This window comes from Carettochelys insculpta, chromosome 1, assembly GCF_033958435.1.
Source record: "Carettochelys insculpta isolate YL-2023 chromosome 1, ASM3395843v1, whole genome shotgun sequence".
In the NCBI taxonomy this organism is placed as follows: Eukaryota; Metazoa; Chordata; order Testudines; family Carettochelyidae; genus Carettochelys; species Carettochelys insculpta.
Window position 1 is genome coordinate 133,402,905 of NC_134137.1, and position 20,443 is coordinate 133,423,347.

The following is a 20,443-nucleotide window of genomic DNA, read 5'->3' on the forward strand; positions in this document are numbered from 1 at the left end:
GAAATTCAGTGTTGATAAGTGCAAAGTGGAATTCTTTTTCCAAACTACATACATAATGGCACATTTTAAATTAATTACCACCACCCAAGAAAGATCTTGAGTCAATATAGATAGTTCTTTGCAAATATCCTCAATACATAGCATGGATATGCTTTGCTTTCGGAGCATATATTACCTCTAAGAAGTTCAGCTATGAATAAGGAAGCTAATGGCTTCCATCCATCCAAGTTAACAATACAACTGTCTACTGCCCTCTGAGTATTCAAGTGCATCTAAGGCACTGAACACAGCTAAATCAGGTGAACAAGAGAAGAGCAGGGATGCCTCATCCACCACCAAGGTCTCTTTCCAATGCAGACTGCTGGGCCAACCTGTAGAATATTGCAGAGTCAAATGTATCTGGTCTGATAGCAGCAGTGGGACTATGTTCAAATATGCCAGAAGTTCTGGAGAAAAGTGACAACCCACACTATGCACTAAAGACAGGACAAGCAGCATAAAAGTGGATTATCTCACATACCACAGTAAAATCTCCACATGTTGAACCATATTTGTTATCCAATATGGTTTTCATAAAAGAAAATACAATAGGATATTACAATTGTGACAAAATACATCCATATTCACACGCTATACACTACTGTAATATTGAGTCTGTTCTGGTCTGGCTGTGGTCTGAAGAAGTGGGTCTGTCCACGAAAGCTCACCTAATAAACCATTTTGCTTTAAAGTGCTACTTGACCATTTTGTCTTTAAAGTGCTACTTGACTGCTTTTTGTTTTACTACTGTAATAACGTTCACACAAAGCACGCCTCTGAGCTATCATTTAACATTTCAACTTGCTGATCAATAATATCAGGGCAAAATGCATGTAGTAACAATATATGTAAAGTTATGAACATGAACTGAGATCATAACTAGAAGTTTGTTTTCAAGGTAAGTTTGGAAAGTGGCCAAACTAGTTTCTCAGAAACAAAAGGGCAAACTGATGCTGCAGCCAGACATAAACAAGGCAGACTAATCATAAGATGACAAGTGGCCAAAATAACAAAGAGCAAAAAACAAATCTAGCATTTTAGCAAAGAAACAATATGGTGTTTCCTTTCACAATGACCACTTGTTTTCTAGCTCCCAGCAGAAAATGTTTTCAAGAGGGGGCCAAGCTATAAAAAGCAGGCATAAACATCTTCTGACACCCGCCCTTTCCTCCTCCTCACATCATTCTCCACACCTGAGAACACAAAAGGAAATAACCAGGTATTTTTTGGGAGAGTCAGGAGGCAGCAAGGAGTCCTGCCCTGACAATTTGGTCAGCGATCTGCTGGAACATGGTGAGAACGCTTACTTTACAGCTAAAATATTTAGTAGTGTCTACTTAAGAAACTGGTTTATTTTGTGAACATTTCTTGCTTTTATGTCTCTTCACTCCCACTCATGTAAAATCTCTTCACAGATAAACTTATTTCACTCTTTTATCTAATCCAGTGTTTAAACTGAAGTGTCTAGATAACTTTTTTAAAATAATAAGATGACATACCATATACACTTGTTCATAAGTTGAATATTTTTGGTTAAAAAAAGTGAATCAATCAGTGAGGGTCAGCTTATAAATGGGACAGTATACCTGCTGGCTCCCAGCCCATCAGGGAAGCTACCAGTTTGCCCAGATGTTGTGCATACCTGGAGCACTGGCAGGTATGGACCTCTTCAGCTCCAGGGCTGTATTTAGCCAATCACAGCTAATGGGAGCAGAGGGATGTGGCAGCCTGCATGTTCCTCAGCCTGCACAGCTTATCTGCAGCTCCCATTGGCTGTGACCGGCAAAGTGGACCCACTAGAAGCTGAAGAGCACTGTGCCTGCCAACTCTACAAACACACAAAAGGTCTGAGCAAACACCAGCTTTCCTAACAGGCTGGGAGCCAATGTTTACTGACCCTCCTGAATTTTAAAATTTGGGGTCAAAAGAAAAACAGTTTTTTTAGATGTATTTTAATGTAATCTAATGAAAAAAGTTGTTTATAATAACTGAACAAATAGGAACTAACATACCTTCCAAAATTACTATGTTTTAAAGAGCTATTTACTGATTTTAAAGTCTCATTCTATTGTAGCTGTCTAAAAAGTTGTAAAATTCTTCAAAGTCTGAATAACACCGCCATGAAGCTACTATGAGCTCCATGCCAGTACCAAGCCTGGATGAAGGAGGAGGCTTGGTCAGATGTGTGTCTATGCGCTGACCATCAAACAACAATACGAATGAAATCTGACGCCAGGACAACTAAATGTTAAGATGCCGCCTCGGATATTGCCCAGATAAACAAGGTCTGCGATACCAATCAAGCAATCGAGATTCAGTCAATAAGTTGGCTACCAAAAGAAAATTACAGCTTACTCATATGCTATCAGTTGGAACATGGACTGTCCGAACACTGTGGGCAACTGGAAAATTAGAGCTGCTTCAGAAGGAGATGGAAAGATACCAATGCGGTAGACTTGGACTGGCAGAGATGCATTAGATGGCATCAGGAGAGATGTGGCTGCGAAGTCATTTGGTCAGGAAACAAAATAAACGTGAAGCAGAAGCTGGATTCCTTCTTAGCAAAACAGCTAGAAGAGCATTATTAGGATACAAACCAGTGAGTGCAAGAATGATGGTAGCAAGATTCGAAGCAATACTGTTCAACATCTCAGTCATTGAGGTGTATGCACTCACGTTGGACAGTATGGAGGAAGAGATTGCGCTATTCTATAAAGCCTTAACAAAGGAAGATGTGTTGAGCATCAGAGGAGATTGGAATGCAAAGGTTGGAACAGATAACGAAGGTTGGGAGAGAGTCATGGGAAGGTTTGGATATAGAAGAAGAAATGAACAAGGTGAAAAACTGCTAGAGTTTGCTACAGAGCATGAGATGGTGATCTGCAACACAAGATTCCAACAAAACGACATTAGGAAGTGGATGTGGCGATCGAATGACAGGAAGTCCAAGAACATGATGATATGATTTTCATAAGAAGAAGATGGATGCATAAGTACAGCAGTGCCAAACTTTCCAAGGTGCGAATATAGACTCGGACCACAGTCTAGTGATCGCAAACATCAAGATAAAACTCAAAAGAAAACATAAGACACAGTTTAAGAAAAGAAGAGACGTTGCGAGGCTATGCGAGGAAGAACCAGGGAATGCATACAGAGCAGCACTAAAAGAGAAGATTAAGAATATCACCACAGAGAAAGACCTAAATAAGAGAGTCGCAGGGATAGCCATTGCTATGGAAGAGGCAATTGAGCAAACTGTTCCAGAAGAAGAAAAAAAAGATCAATAAGAAGTGGATTACCCAGGAGACACTGAAGGTGGTTCAAGAGAAGAGAGCACTGAAGATCAGAAGAGATGTTTCTGAGATGGCAGAACAGCAATACAGGGTGAAATGCAATGCAGTAAGGATAAGGAGAAATGGTTAGAGGAGCAACGTGAAGATAGAGAGGTATTACGGCGAATGTAAAACCAGGGAGGTGTATAAAACAATTAGGAATATTAATAGGAAACAGCAACCAAAGCAGATGGTGATCAAAGACGAGAACAAAGAAGTACTCATGAACAGGGAGAAGATTGTGCAGCGATGAACGAGATACTGCACCGATATATACAAAGCACGGTTGGACCCGAGTGTCTCAGAGGGACTAATTGAAGAACTGAAAGAAGTATCTCCACCAAGCATCGAGAGCGAGACTAATATTTCAAAGGGGGAAGTAGAAAAAGCACTGAAATGACTAAAGAACAACAAGAGCCCTGGAAATGATAAGATCACAGGAGAGAGTATCAAAGGAAGCCCTATTGAAGGCGCAGAAAGAAACCGTTCCGATGTGCAGCAAGAGAAGTAAATATGGTAGGAGACCAGATTGGCTTAATGGGGAAATCCTTGGAAAAACTTACGTGCAAAAAGGGAGCTTACAAAAAGTGGAAACTTGGACAGCTGTCTAGGGAGGGGTATAAACATATAGCTCGAGAATGTAGGGCAGTTATCAGTATGGCAAAAGCGCAACTGGAATTGCGACTCACAAGGAATGTGAAGGATAACGAGAAAAGTTTCTACAGGCATGTTAACAAGAAGGTGATCAGAGAGGGCGTGGGGCCCCCTACTGGATGAGGGAGGTAACCCAGTGACAGATGATGTAGGGAAAGCTGAAGTACTTAAGGCTTTCTTTGCCTCTGTCTTCATGGACAAGGACAGCTCCCGGACTCATGTGATAAGTGATGCATTGTGGGATGAAGGTGGACAGCCTTTGGTGGGGGAAAGAACTTGTAAGGAGCTATCTAAAAAAGCTAAACGTACATAAATTCATGGGCCCGGACCTAATTCATCCTAGAGTTCTGAGGGAGTCGGCCTATGTTGTTGATGAGCCCTTGGCCGTTATCTTTGAAAAGTCGTGGAGAGCGGGAGAGATCCCAGATGATTGGAAAAAGGCAAATGTAGTGCCCATTTTTAAAGAAAGGGAAAAAAAGGATGATCCAGGGAACTATAGGCCAGTCAGTCTTACATCAGTCCCTGGAAAAATAATGGAGGGGCTCCTCAAGGAAGTCATTTTGAGGCACTTGGAGGAGGGGAAAGTGATCAGGAATAGTCAGTATGGATTCATAAAGGGCAAGTCATGCCTGATCAATCTGATTAGTTTCTGTGATGGAGATAACTGGCTCTGTGGATAGAGGGAAATCAATAGATGTGATTTATCTGGACTTTGGCAAAGCTTTTGATACGGTCTCCCACAATATTCTTGCTGGAAAGTTAAAGGAATGTGGATTGGATAAATGGACAGTAAGATGGATAGAAAACTGGCTAGAAGGTAAGGCCCAGTGGGTAGTGATCAATGGCTCAATGTCAGGATGGCGGTCGGTTTCTAATGGAGTGCCTCAAGGTTCAGTTCTGGGTCCTGTTCTGTTCAACATATTTATCAGTGACCTGGATGAGGGGTTGGATTGCACCCTCAGCAAGTTTGCGGATGACACTAAGCTAGATAAGCTGGAGGGTAGCGACAGGGTCCAGACTGACTTAGACAAATTGGAAGACTGGGCTGCAAGAAATCTGATGAGGTTCAATATGGACAAGTGCAGAGTCCTGCACTTGGGCCAAAAGAATCCCAAGCATTGTTACAGGCTGGCGTCTGACTGGCTTGGTAGTAGTTTTGCAAAAAAGGACCTGGGAGTTGTAGTGGACGAGAAGCTGGGCACAAGTTAACAGTGTGCCGTTGTAGCCAAGAAAGCTAATGGCATATTAGGTTGCATCAAGAGGAGCGCTGTCAGTAGATCCAGAGAAGTGAAGTGATTATTCCTCTTTATTTGGTTTTGGTGAGGCCACATCTGGAGTACTGTGTCCAGTTCTGGGTCCCCAATTATAAGAAGGATGTGGCTACACTGGAAAGGGTCCAGCGGAGGGTGACCAAAATAATCAGGGGGCTGGAGCATATGACTTGTGAAGAAAGGTTGAATGAATTGGGATTGTTTAGTCTGCAGAAGAGAAGACTGAGGGGGGACTTGATAACTGCCTTCAACTTACTGAAGAGAGGCTGCAAAGAGGCTGTTCACAGTGGTCATGGATGGCAGAACATGGAACTATAGTCTCAAGTTGAGGCTGGGAAGGTCCAGGTTGAACAATAGGAAAAACTTTTTCACTAGGAGGGTGGCGAAGCATTGAAATGGTCTACCCAGGGAAGTAGTGGAGTCTCCATCCCTGGAGGTGTTTAAGTCTTGCCTCGACAAAGCCCTGGCGGGGCTGATCTGATGGGTTTGGTCCTGCTTAGAGCAGGGGGCTGGACTCGATGCCTTTTTTAGGTTTCTTCCAGCTCTATTGTTCTATGATTCTGTGGAATACGGTGGAGGAAGCATGATTCAGGAAATGCACCGACTATGTAATATAGCTGGAAAGAAGGGAAGGCACCTAAGGAATGGACAAGATCTGTGCTAGTGACAATACACAAGAAAGGAAGTACTTTGGAGTGCAAGAACTACAGAACGATTGCCCTAATGAGTCATCTAGGCAAGGTGCTGAAAATGATACTAACTGAGAGACCAAGATTGAAGATAGAAGAAAATACAGCAGATGGGAAAGTGGACTTCAGAAAAGATATGAGTACCATACAGCCGATATTGGCACTAAGACTGATAGCAGAGAAAGCTCAACGAAAGAAAGAACAAGAACATATACACTTGCTTCATAGATTTTCAAAAGGCACTTGACAGTATAGATCAGAAAGTGACTTGGGCACTGTTGGAGTCATATGGAGTGGATAGCAGACTGATATCGTTGTTGAAGATTAACAATGATAATGCAGAGGCAGCGGTGAGAACATGAGAGAAGTTGGTTTAAAACAAGTAGAGGTACGAGACACAGAGATCCAATATGGCCAAGTACCTTCATTGCACATCTGGAGAAAGTGATGGACAAGATCAAGGAAGAGGTAGAAGGGATATCTGTGCATGAGAAAAGAATTAACAACTTGAGGTTCGCAGATGATATAGTTATCATTAAGGAAGATGAGGAAAAGCTAGCGAAAACGGTGCAGGTGTTAAAGAAGGGAAGTGGTACGGACTGATTATGAACATCGATAGAACAAAAACAATGGTATTTGGAGATAAGGAAATAGGAAGGAAGATCTGTGTTGATGGTATTGAACTAGCAAATGTAGAGAAGTTCACATATCTGGGAAGCAACATAACGTACGATCTAGATTGTAAGAAGGAAATAGCGACTAGAATAGCAAAAGCAAGAGTGAGTTTGAAGGCAATGGCTAAGATCTGGAAAGGCAAAGCGATTAGCTTAAGAACAAAGCTGAGCATCTTGAAAACATGTATTCAGCAGCATGGTGTACAGATGTGAGACATGGGTGATAATAAAAGATTCGAAAACAAAAGTATTGGCATTCAAAAGGCGTTGTTATAGAAAGATTCTGAGAATAGGATGGATGCAGAAGGTCACCAATGAGGAATTATATAGAAAGATCCAGCCAAAAGAAAACCTACTGCAGAAGGTTATAAAACTGAAGCTGCAACTATTTGGCCATATTTGCAGAATGAACGACGAATGAAAAAAATCAAGACCCGAGTATTCAGCATAATGGACGGTTCGAATAGGAGAGGCAGACCCCACAGAGAACGGACAGATGACATAGTAGATTGGTGTGGAGCTAGCGTACAGAAACTAAGCCACTCCGCACTGGACAGGGAAAGATGGAACGTAATAGTGAGAGAGGCATCAGACACCAACCAGCGCTGAGCCCATAATTATTGATGATGAAAGTCTGAATCAAATCTCCAATTCACCAAACAGTTCATCAAACTCCGATTCAGTCACAGCTGCTCCTGCATTGCCACCATAAATGTCAGCAATGTCATCTTTCTTATCAGCCTCCATACTATCAAGTATGGCATCGTCTTCTGATTCATCGAGTGCATTGCAGATATATCATTTCTGAAATGATTTTTCTATCACTTCTGGTGGAATGGACTCCCATGCACTCTTGACCCACTCAGCAACCAGATTGATTTTGGGCTCCACAGGCTTCGTGCCTTGTCACCTTCACCATGCCTGAGCACATCCAGTTAGACCACGTTTTGCATAGCCTGTCTTTAAAGGGTTTGTCCAGGCAGACATCAGGCAGCTGTAAAACAAACATTAAGCCGCCAGGTATTACAGCTAAAAAGTGTAGTTTTCATTTTTTTGGCCACATGTTTCACCTCATCTGTCCTGTGTGCCCTGAACATTTCCCAAATGAGTATAGCAAGTTTCTTGAAAATTGTTCCTGATCTCTTATTCCACATGCAATCCCACTTTCCATCCACTCATCCTTTTTCATATGGACAAACAATGACACTGAGAGGAAACGTCGCAGTTCTGGGCAAGGTTTTTCTTTTAAAAATACAACGAGAGAGTTTTGATCCATTGGCAAAACACGATCAAACCATTGTAAATTGGATTTTTTTCCCCCATGGCCAGTAGTTTTATTTAAAACTGATTTTTCCATCAATGACATACAACTGGGCAGATCAAAGGTCATTGGTATTTCATCCATATTTCCTATTTGTGATAGCTCAAATGCACATTCCCTTTGGAAATATTCATTTTTTTCTTCCAGTTCTCTTGGCAGCTTTTGTGATATCTGTGTTCACTGATGAAAACAGAGACCATGGAAGTTCACGAAGCAAGTGTACCAGTTCACTGATGCAACAAACACTGATGGTTTCACTGACTTGTATTTGTCATCTTTGAACATTTGGAGAACATGGAAAACAGTTCCAGTTCTAGTGACAAGATAACCATTTTGGTCGACATTCAACATTCATTGAGATCTTTCTCTAGCCCAGGAAATGAAACGAAACACATTACATTTTTTCTTGCTTCTTGATGTTTTATTTTTTCGCCATTCTCTTACCTTCTTCTCACTGATACAGAATTTGCAAGCAGCAGAGCAATTACTGCTTGCTTCTGCTTATTCAACTATTAAGTTTGAATGCTGCCTCATAAGCAGACTTTTTTTTGTTTTGTTTTTTGACTGTCACGGATGTTCATTTTACATGCTAGAACAATACAAGCTTTGTCATCCGGCATGCATGGGGAACAGGGGTTGCCGATTAATCAAATGTGCCAGTTACTCGAGCTTTTCCCAACAAAAGCATGAAAGTTTATGAAATAAAATAACCTTACTTAACACTATACCTTTCAATACTATTGCTGTACATTCTACAGGAATTTACTGCTCCTCTACTGCCTCAGGGCCACAAAACAAAACACAATTTCTGTAAACACTGGAAAATGATGCCAGACAGTTATCAGAATTTTTCCGGTTAACACACTGGAATACAATTCCTCCTTCATTAGCAGATGCCCGTGAACCAAGTTTTCTGGATATCAAAGTGCCAGATAAAGATTTTACTCTATGAAAATCAGAAAATTAAGTCTGTGGAGATAACAAGATATTTAAATTTTATTATAGATTCCATTGATTTCAGACTGGCTCAAGGCTTCGGAGTCCAGAGGTTGACATGCATCAAGAGATCAAATTACACAGTAGCAGACTGACACCAATGTCATAGCACCATTGTTCATTTTATTTTTCTGACTGGCTTGTCAGGTCTAGCATTTTGTGAAACGGGCGGGTGAAATTCTTTGCAGACCTGCAGTACTGCTTCCTTTAGCATTCATTTCAAACCGATCTGCTCCACTAACCAAAGCCTTTGCAACATTAAATGGCTTCAGTATTGACATCAATAAATTAGTTTACAATCAATATAAATACTGTATGAGATATAAAAGTACCGGTAATTATAAGCTAACCTTGTAGAAAACAATACTAGAAAAAGCAAACAGCTACTACCAGGAAAATTTAACTTTAGGGAAGCACATGTTTAAGTAATTTGTTTACATGGGCATAAATGACATCAGTACACATATTTTATTTATATTAATACACTGTACTACTTTTGTTTCAACTGTAAAATACCAACTATACCATTTTAATTAAAACTAAAATGTTAGCACTTTTTCTTAAAAAAACTACAACGGGTCAGGAAACTTGAGCTCCTAGCCTGTCAGGGTCAGCCACTGGTACGCCAGGATGTTTTGTTTACTTGGACTGTCAGGAGACACAGATCCCCTGCAATTTGCTGTTTCCAGCCAATAAAAGCAACAGGAAGCAGCGGGTGCTGAGGGTCATGTTGGCAGCCACCAGTTGGCCAGGAACAGTGAACCGCAGACACGGGAAGCTGCCGGGCTCTGCGACTGCCAACACTGCAGGTAAACAAAATATTCCAGCATGCCAGCAGCGTACCCTGATGGGCTGGGATACAAAATATGCCAAGCCTTGAAATATAGGCTTGTCTTATGAATGAGCCAGAAAAAATTATCCATTGTTATCTATTCATCCTGGGGTGGGGACGGGGTGGCTTATAAATGAACAGGCTAACAAAATGGAGGAACTAGAATTGCTGGTACAGAGAGTGAAATCAGACGATATAGGTATGACCAATGTTTTCCAGCAATGAAAACAGTGCTTTCAAATTTTCCAAGCTGTGTATTTCAGAAATTTCATATATGAATTATAGTAATACAAAAAATACACACACTGACAAATATGAGTGCTACGTAATCCTTTGTGGCACAAAAGTACACTGAAAAAGGGGGTGCGAGCCAGCTGTATGTGGGGAAGGGTGACAGACACTGGGTACTGAGGGCAAGAGCCAGAGTAGCTGAGTGACAGAAGCTCTGTGGATGCTGCTGAGGGCACATACAAGCACCATCCACACTGCAGCCTGTGCGGGAGCTTGTACCCTGCCTGCCCAGAAGCAGCTCCCCAATGGTCTTGTCAAGTACAGGCCTGTGTGAGAAAAGAAGAAGTCGGCAGAAAGTCTTAGCTGCAACCAGCCCCCAGCCTCTGCTCTGTGCCCTGGGAATGAGGTATTTTTTTAAAATCATTATAATTCTTTTACTATGACAAGTCATAACTTCTGGAAACTTAGGTCTCCTCTCTGAGGTCAACAGAGAATGGCGATATTCCTAAAAGGCCAAAAAATCAAGGGAACAGACTGAAGAAAGCAGTATCCTATACACCTTTGTGAGTAGCTCCCTCTTATTTATTCAAGAGCAGTAACAGTACAAAGGAAATACAACTGGTTAAGAACTGAGGGCTTGCAATATTATTAAAATCAGTCCTTTGGTCAGATCATCAGGATGAAAGAAAAAAGTGGAAAAATATTACCTTTTCTCAGAGGTACTTCACCACTTTGTGCTAATTCTGTTCCAGTGTATACAATTTCTCCATCTTTTACCATTTCATTCCACAAGCCACAGAGTCCATCTCGTGTAAAAGCAAGCTGTTAAACACAATTTAAAAATTAAATTACTACAGCATTCCCCACCTTTCCCCACACCATCTTTAAAAAAAAAAAATTGAATCATGGTCAGTATTTTCCTCCAAATAAAAAAAAAAAATGTTTAAAATCACAATAACTTATTTCGTTGCCCTATCATCTTCACTATGGAATTTGTAACAATGTTCCTGTAAACTGAACACTTGGGCAGCCCCACAAGAGAGACAAATGCCACTAAACTGATTAGCAGAGCACCCATGAAGGCAGCTTGCATTTCTACTGGTGGTCCACATCTGCACATGCCCCAGTGTACATACAGGTTATTCTGCAGATGGATGGAAAAAATTAGAAGGAACGTTACTTTGCACTACCACCCCGCTAGGTATGCTCTCTTTAGGCTCAACCTACCTGAAACAAAGGCTTCAAAACACATCATAATATTGGACTTCAGATAATTTTGACATTACATTTTTAAGCAACCAAAACATGAGGGCAGGAGAAAAAAAAAATCTTATCAAGCAGATAATGTGATTCTGAAGAGCTACAAGAGGAGACAACTTCAACAGGCAATCCTAGCTAAGAATTTACAGGAAAAAGTGTTCCAGATGATTGCAGTCAATATGCCCCTAACAGTTAATTTGAAGATGTTTGTGTCAACACAACCTACTGGGGGCTTGAATGGTAGCAATCATCTGGACCATTTACAATATTGAAAAGAAGGCAATGCTTCTTGCATCCAATAGTTTTGTTCCAACCCACCTGACCATCTCCCTGCACAAATGAACTGTGAGCACCAAAAACAAGTCATCCTGTGGCACTTTATAGACTAACAGATATTTTGGAGCATAAGCCAGACAAAGCAGGTCTGTACCCACAAAAGCTTATGCTCCAAAATACCTGTTAGTCTATAAGGTGCCACAGGACTTCTTGTTGTTTTTGAAGATACCGTCTAACTCAACTACCCCTCTGATACCTGTGAGCACCAAGGCATGAAAGAGCAGACCCCACCATTGTCAACAGCAAAACGCATTCAAGGGAATTCTCAAGCTTTACATTAGCTAAGTGAGACTCAGTTTAGTACTGACCCTAAGCCCTAACCCTAGGAGCCTACACTATGGACTTATGCCAGTGCAAGTAACATCAGCCAAACGCCACCAGTTAACCTAACATTTGGTCCCAAGCATACTTGGCTCCTTGCACTGGCACTCCAAAACTTCATCAGGAGTAACTTTATCTGTCTAGTGCAGTGCACCATGGTTGGGTATCCAGGGGGGCAACTCACCACTGCCCAGGATGCTGACTTTTGAGAAGTTCTGGCAAGGCATGATTGCAGAAGTTAATCTTGTAAGGGTGCCTGAGACTGTGGGGTCAAGTTCCCATCATAAAACCTTCTCAATACCATAATACAGGCTGAACCTCTAAAAACTGGGACTCTCGGGTCCAGCAGGACCACTGAGCCCCCAGCAGCCAGGATTCTTGTGGCCTATGACAGGGCAGAATGGCATGGGGGGTGGGGGCAGGAGAGGAGTCAACTGGGGCAGGAGGTGCCAGAGGTTTGAGTGGACCGGGACAGCCAGGAGCTCACACAGGGTGCGCAGCCCAATGAAAGCCAGCAGCAGCAAGCCAGCAGCCCCATCACCCAGGACTGGAAGTGGAGCCACTCTAGGGGGCCAGCAGCTGGGGCCAGGACTGGCACCAGGCAGGGGGCTGAAACTGACCTCCCCTGGTCCAGCAAACTCCCACATTCAGGACTGGGGTGCCAGACCAGGGAGGTCCTACCTATACCATCGGTATATCCTTAATTTACACACCTTTGAAAATCCCACCAACCCACACCTGGCTCGTCACCATTCACCATCTCTGACAGAAGCACAAAGCCTGCATAGTTCTTAACTACCCCTCAGGAGTGCTGCAAACACAGGGCACGTGATCCTCCAGTATTTGCAGCACTACAAGAGCAGCTGCAGAGCAAGTGCAACTTGCTGCTGGGCAGACTGCAGAAGACCAGGAGAGGATGATTCAGCAAAGCAAGCTGCCTGACTACTCCAGCTCCTGCTGTCACAATGAGGTGAGGGGATGACCCCTGCTGCCAGCTCACATCAGCCTTCCTGTAATTTCCTGAGTCCCTCACATCCACAGGACAGTTGAGATGGCCACTGCAGGGGGCCCACCCAAAGCATGGGGCCTGAGGGCCAACCCAAACTGTCCTATGGATGGGACCACTCTGATGGTACTAGCCTGTCTGCTGCAATGGTGCCTGCCACAGTTGCTGCCAATAGGTGTGGGAAAGCTTCACTGAGATAATCAGGAAGGTTCAAGGGACATCCCTGTGAAGATAAGTTGCTCTTCATGCACCTTCATCTCACGTATCTCTACAGGGGAATGAAAAAAAAGATGATTCCACCCCTCTGCCATACTGCTACCTTTTCTATTATCTAAAATAATTAATGAAAAATTCATGGCTGTGTTCTGCAAAGTTGCAGGAGATGGGGTATCACTTTAACAGCAAATAACTTTACAAACTTTTCCAACATTTCTTCCCCAGTATATTCATTATGTTCAACTGCCAGGACTGACTAGACTGGAAAACTCTCAAGCAGTCCTAGCTCACTGCTGGACCCCCTCCAGTTGCATGTGCCTCATTCTGCTCCTGACTGTTCATCCAATAAGCTGTGACTCCAGCTCCTGGGAGAGTATCCGGTTATCTGCAGGCTGCTAGTGTAGTATCCACCAAGCATGGCATGCAGCTCATTGTAGAAATGGCAAGTCTGTGGCTTGGCACCAGATCAATTGTTGCTCTCCCTGGCCTTCTGACATGCATGCCCTTGCTCTTTTGCTTTCACACAGCACTGCTGCTAACCCATCACACCTCTTTTCTTGTGCACCCATATAATTTGCTCACAGATGGACAGCTTTGTACAAGTATTCGTTAATTGCACCTGTACAGCTTCTTTTCCCTACAGACCAAGAAGATCCAATAAACCCTGTCTACTCTAGGGTTATCAGTTTTGGTTGGTGATATGCCTGCAGGTTTCTTTGTATGACACGATAATCTTTAATTAGAGATTAACCTTTAATTTCTGAAAGGTTTGCAACCCTCATCTACCTAGGCACAAAGCACCTGGAGCAAGTAGGCAGCATGGTCACCTGGGCAGCTGCACTCAATAATGGACAGCTGCTAGGTGTTCTTGCCAAGATGGTCAATCAGAAGAAGGCATTTTGAAAATCTGCAAAACTTTAAAAGAAAGGTCACTTGTTGGTCTCCATGACCCCCTAATAGGGGAGCTCAGAACTGTGACCAAAACACTTGCTGTCAGGCATTGTAGGACATCTGCTGGAGGATTACTGGGCCCCACATAAGTAGTCCAGTATCTGTATGTGCACTTCATTGACCTCATTACATCAACCCTGGTTCAACACCAGTTGGGAAGTAGTGTTATTACATCAGGATAGTGGAAAACTTGCATCAGTCTAAAACTTTGAGTTTGGACAGGTGCACAACAAGGTCAACGCAAGGCTGCTTATGTCAATCCAGCTGTGTAGAGTAAACCAGGACCCAGAAAAGGTAATATCACCCCTGCGTCCAACAAGCTAGCAATTAATAGTCAAAAGCTCAGAAATACTAGGACTTTTAACCTTCACTACAAAGATTTCACTTTATTATTACTCAGTTTCCATAAAAGCTAGATTGAAATTTTTTCATGAAACAATCTATGACTCATAAAACAAGACATCAAACTGTTTAACTCACTGAAGAAGGAAAGTTTTCAGTGAAAGCAGCCACATTTATAAGCAAAATGTGTTATTCCACAATAAAAGTGTCAATTGCAGATCTAACCACTCAAACATGAAGAATTTAAAATAGGTACACTCATCCCTCACTATATGAGACAATTGGTGCCTAACATTTTGCTCGTAGGCAAAAACTCTTGAGAGGGACACTAAATTCCTACTCAAATATGTGTAAAAGTCTCTGATTGGTTCCAAGTGCTCAGCTGCAGGTGGGGCTGCTTTTGAAAGGTAAGTGAACCAGGGTTGGTGGGGGTTAAAGGCTGGAGGGTTAAAACATGGCAGTGGGTTGGGTCCATTGTGGAGGGGAGGGTGTTTAGGCTGCTGCAGGTTGGGTCTGTGGGGCCAGCAGGATTAGTCTGCAGAGGTTTAGGTGCACAGGGCCGGCAGGAGGTTTAAATTTTGGCGGTTTGAGTGAGCAGGGCCGGCAGGGGGCTGGGCTCTGTTGCGGCGGTTCGGGTGCGCGGGGCTGGCAGAGTGGGGTTAAGTTTCAGTGGTTCGGGTGCACAAGGGGCGGCAAAGAGGCTTAAGTTTTGGCAGTTCGGGTTTGCGAGGCCGGTGGGGGGTTTAAGTTGCTGGGGTTTGGGTGTGCAGGGCCAGCAGGGGGTTTAGGTTTTGGGAGTCGGGTGTGCAGGGCCTCCAGGGGCAGTTAAATTTCCAGCGGTACAGTGCAGGTTTCGGCAGTTCGGATGCGCAGGGCTGGTGGAGAGGGTTAAGTTGCAACAGTTTGGTGGCTGCGGGGCTGGTGGGGGGGGGCAGGCTGCAGTGGGTTAGAGCCGCGGGGAGCGGGTAAGGCTCTTATTAGTGGGAGGGAGTTCATTCACTGCGTGAACTAGGGGAGGTATGTGCGTCCCTCGTTTAAGCGAGTACTCGTAAATACTCGTTTAACAAGGGATGAGTGTATATTATGGCTTGAGGCACTCTAATAGATAAACTAACAATGCAATTTAATCAGTATGGTTTGTCCTTTGATTATGATTCATTATTACTGTATAAAATGTGAGCTGATAGTGTGAATATATTTTCGTTTTTTCCCTGAAAGTCACAGTACCAGCTGCACACTACATTCAGCTTTGATGAAATTTATGAAATAAGTGCCTCACCAGAACTAAATTTTGACTGTGACTCTGCTGAAAGTTAAATTCTTATTAATTCATAAACAGACACTACCACAAGGGGCTTTCCAGGGCGGTGTCTGCAAAAAAAATCAGTTTTTCTTTCAACTTGTTTTAATGAGAATTTAGGATTCTCTTATTTGAACGAAAGATCCCCAGTTGGGGGCGGGGGGAGGGAGGGAAGGGAGAGAAAACCACAGAACTACCCACGCATACCAAGGCGGAAAGCACGGTTGATTACCCCACATCCACCTGAATGACAGCTACAAACACTTAGTGGTGGGGGGCGGGGAAACAATTGAAAAGTAAAAGTCTTCTTTACATCTCACAGCAGTGGACACCCCTCCTTAAAACAATCACCTGTGATGGGCCTAGCCTGTAAGCACTATGGGCAGGAGGTGCTTCAGCCCAGCTGCAGCAGCCTCTGTCCAAGGCAGGCTCCCTTTCCCTGTTTAATCAGTTAACTAAATGGGATTTTACATCCTTATTTGTACATGCATTTCACCCCTTAGATACAAGTATTATGCAAAACATCATCTAAAGTTTACAGAATCTTCAGCCAGTCATTCTATCAGTTTCATCGTAAGACAGCAAGCCTGTATTTCAGAAGACTTAAGTTCCACTACACTTACAGGCCTTGCTTGTAATCAGCATTTGTTTTCCAATTTCAGCTTCTGATCCTGTTGTAGGATATAAAGTCCCAACTTGATACTGAAAACAAACCTGTCAACTCAACTTAAAAATTGAAAACTGGACTTGGCTTTAATTTTTAAAGTTTTATTCAAGTCATTTCCTCAATATGCTCCATAAAGAAAATCTTACTCAAGATTGTATAGTCCATTCTTTTCCTCTTAGAAAAAATAATTCTGTCTTCAGTCACTGTATATTATAAAGTTTTTGTTTTGTTTTGTTTTTGGGAGAAATATTCAGATCAAAGCTGAAATTGTTATCAGATTTTGCTTTTTTTTTTTTTGCTTTTGCTATTATTTTAGTGTCATAAGTGACCATATCTTTCTTCATTATATGAAAAAAACCCAACTTTTTATCATTTTTTCAAGTGTAAAAGACATATGATAGCTGCTTTGCTTATTGACACACACTAACTAACTGGAGGACTACTGACAGTGTTTTTAAACTACAGATAAAATGTTTACAGCCAATGCAAACTGCAGCCCACTCCTTCAATTAAACCAAAATAATTTAAATCCTGGAATTCTAGTTCACATCACCAATGTTTTGCTACTATCATACTCAAAACCAAACATGGCTAAGTAGTCGCTCAAAGTGTGGGGAATAATAAAATACTAGCCAAATATTTTTACCTTCTCCATTTCAGAATCTCAAAGCATTTTGCCAATAATCAAAGTTTCAACGTCTTTACGAGAAGTATCAAGCCAGTTATAACCAACCAAGTGGAAAACTGATTTGCCCAAGATTACAGCAAGCCAACTACAGAGACCAGAACACACATCTGTACTTCAGACAGGGGACCATTCTTCCCATGAATTTGCTCAGAAATTAGGTTAGATACCAGAAAGACGAGCATTTGCTTCCTTCTCTCTCAAGGACTTACTATATCCAAACGTTTTCAAAGTGCCTATCCATCTGACATCCAAATGCTGGGACCTAAGAATTAGAGGAGTTCTGTCTGAAAACCTTTTGGTTGCAGTCTACAGAGAGAGGAAGATGCTCTTCTGCATCCCTCTTTGTAGGAATGGCAGATGTTCTGGGAATCAGACCAGTAGGAGTTTGTCACCTCTGGCTCTGAAACTTTAGGGGGAATTAAAGTTGTGCAACTATAGTTCAGATTCCTGACACCAGTATTAAACCCATAAGCAGAAGGTTTCGCCCCGACTTTCATCAGACTAGTCACCCCCTTCCATTCCCAAGTTTACCAAAATGGGTCATCCTTAAGCTCTTAAGTAAAATGGCACTAAAACCATTCCCCTCTAGCTTATCATCATCATCAAAGACATGAAACCAACCCCTAAATCACTGTGTTTTGGCACTCAGGAGTTCCAGTTTGTATACCAGAACTGGTTAAAGATGCACGTATTAGAGATGATCTACATCAGTGGTTCCCAACCTTTTCAGTAACAGAGCACCCTTCAATGAGACAAACAGTTCCATAGTACACCCATTTTTTCAGCTGATTCAATTGCTCATAAACATCACATTTACCTTTACTATGGTTACAGTCTTACTAGAGACGTTTGCAACATAATAGTTCATACAACAAGCTAAACAAGGATCAAACACATTAATGTTTCAAATCCACAACAGAATACACCCTCTTTAGTAAGCACAGACACATTTTCAAAATCTGCTCAACACCATGCTGGTGATGTTAAGTAAATAAGTAACCAGTAAAAGCAGGCTGCTCTCCCTGCCAGCCCACTGGAGCCAGGACATGGCATTTAAACCATGTCCCAGCTCCAACAGGCTCCTGCCTTTCCTCCCACTTGCCACAGCAGGGTGTGGGGGCGAGCTCCCCACCAGCTCATTCGGGCTGGGAAGCAGCATTTCAGCTACCTCCCTGCATGAATCAGGTCCTGAGGGGTCATCAATTTCCCCACTACTGTAGTTCTGCAAAGAGCCACAGTGAGGAGAAATTGACAAAAATTTCACAGTACACTTGGACAGTTCTCTGGGCACACTGGTTGAAAACCACAGAGCTAGACAGCACTATTTTCTGTCTCAGAGTAGGGGACTAGATAAGTGACCTAATGAGATCCCTTTCCCCCTACATTTCTATTATTCCATGAACAGACTATGTGGGGACAAAAACTTCTGAAGACATTTAGTGACTTCAGGACCAATTTATCCAAAACATGCATGCAGCTACTAGTTTTGCACTGAAAGAAATTCAATTGCTAGGCCTCCTTTCTGCATTTGTTCCCGATACTACTGGACATACCAGTCATCCATGGTCACAAAGGGTCAACACAGAACTGCAAAATGCCAGTCCCACACACACCGCCCAGCTCTAGACCCCCCTGCTGTCTGCCACACAGGGCTGGCCCTGCCCAAGCAGCTCTCCTGAGCCTTCCCTCACATGCAGGCCTGGCACTGCCAGTTACCCAACCTCCCCCACCACCACCACCTCCCTTAAACACATGCTCCTCCATGCTCCAATAAAGTGGCACTCCCAATTTTTCTGGCACAACCGTGCATTTGTCATTTGACCTTGAAAATAGGACAACTGGAGAATTATGCCAATACAGTAAACCCCCGAGATATGCGCACTTGAGGTCAATGTGAATGACTGCACTGGTCAGTTTCCTGGCTCCTGTCAGGGGCCTCAACCAACTGGGCTGCCACCACTAACAGGAGAGTTTTCCCAGCTCCTGTCAGTGGCAGCAGCCAAGAGTCAGGCTCTCAGCTGCCATTACTGACAAAAGCCAGGAAACTGACAAGGGCAGCTGCACTGGTCAGTTTCCCAGTCTGCAAGCAAAGGGGAGCTGGTCCCTGTCTCCCCTCCACTGGCTGGAGCAGGAAACTGACCATGGCTGCTGCCCTCATCAGTTTCCTGGCTTCCCCTGAGTTGCACACAAAATTTGACTTACGCGGGGGTTGCAAGAACATAATCCCCATGTAAACTGGAGGTTCGCTGTAATTAGAATGGCCAGGACAGGGCTTAATAAAAGACTATCCCAGCCAAAACAGTACTATTGGTCATCCTACCCATAATCAAAATAGGGAAATATCCCCTAGATAAACCTCCTACACGTTGAACCTCTCCAGTCTGGCACCCTCAAGACCTGACTGGTGCTGAATGAGAGAATTTTCCAGACCACAGGAGGTCAATATTGTCTAGCAACATTACCAACACTTCCACTGTTTAGAGGGATCTTAGAAGATATTTAGGGGTAAATTACATCTAAATAACAGCACAGAACACTGACAGCCAGGACTGGTAGCTGTAACCAAACTTTATGGGACCATGGAAAACTTGCCCACACCCATAAGTGGACATCTGGGTAACTAAAATCATGCTAGACCACAGATGTTGCAGGATGAGTGTGTGCCAGATGAGAGAGGTTCAACCTGTGGAAGATGGGTCACAAGCAGATGGAAAACTGATCTCAGCAGTTGTCTGGCTTACAGTCAAGCAGAAAAGCCACAGTGAGTGGGGACCTGCAGAAATCTGCCGTGGATCCAGTTCTATTCAATATCTTCATAAATGATTTACATAATCATAAAAGAGAGTACACTTAAAGTTAGCAGATGATACCAAGCTGGCAGGTTTCATAAGAGCTTCAGAGGACAGTATTAGAATTCAAAATTATCATGACAAAGTGGTAAAATTGTCTGAAATCAATAGGATGCAAATCGATATTGACAGATGCAATGTACTTTATTTAGGAAGGGAAGGATATGCAAGGTATAAAATGAAAAACAATTACTTCAACAGGAACACTGCTGAAAATCATCTGGAGGCTATAGTGAAACAAACTAAATAGGACAGAACACTGTTTAAATAAATAAATAAATAAATAAATATATATTTTGTTTGTTTGTTTGTCCGTCCGTCCCCCCGCCCCATCTCCTCCCCGAATACTCTGGCCAGTTCTAGGCATCACACTTTTAGAAGAATGTGGAGAAATTTGAGGAAGTCCAGACGAGAGTAACAAAATTATAAAGTTTCTAGAAAACACTAAGCAAACTCAGCTCCTCCTCC

General features: G+C 42.8%; 1 protein-coding gene across 6 annotated transcripts in view; it reads right to left on the minus strand.

The window, feature by feature from the left end:
* Positions 1–20,443, minus strand: part of HERC2 (HECT and RLD domain containing E3 ubiquitin protein ligase 2) — a 228,751-nt gene that overhangs the window by 197,647 nt on the left and 10,661 nt on the right. For 4 of the 6 annotated variants that reach the window (XM_074992040.1, XM_074992033.1, XM_074992017.1 and 1 more), the window contains exon 3: positions 10,747–10,861. The exons of the other annotated variants lie outside the window; for them this stretch is intronic. In XM_074992040.1, the coding sequence (XP_074848141.1) occupies positions 10,747–10,861 (115 nt within the window). The remainder of the gene's footprint in view (positions 1–10,746; positions 10,862–20,443) is intronic. 6 annotated transcript variants of the gene reach the window in all.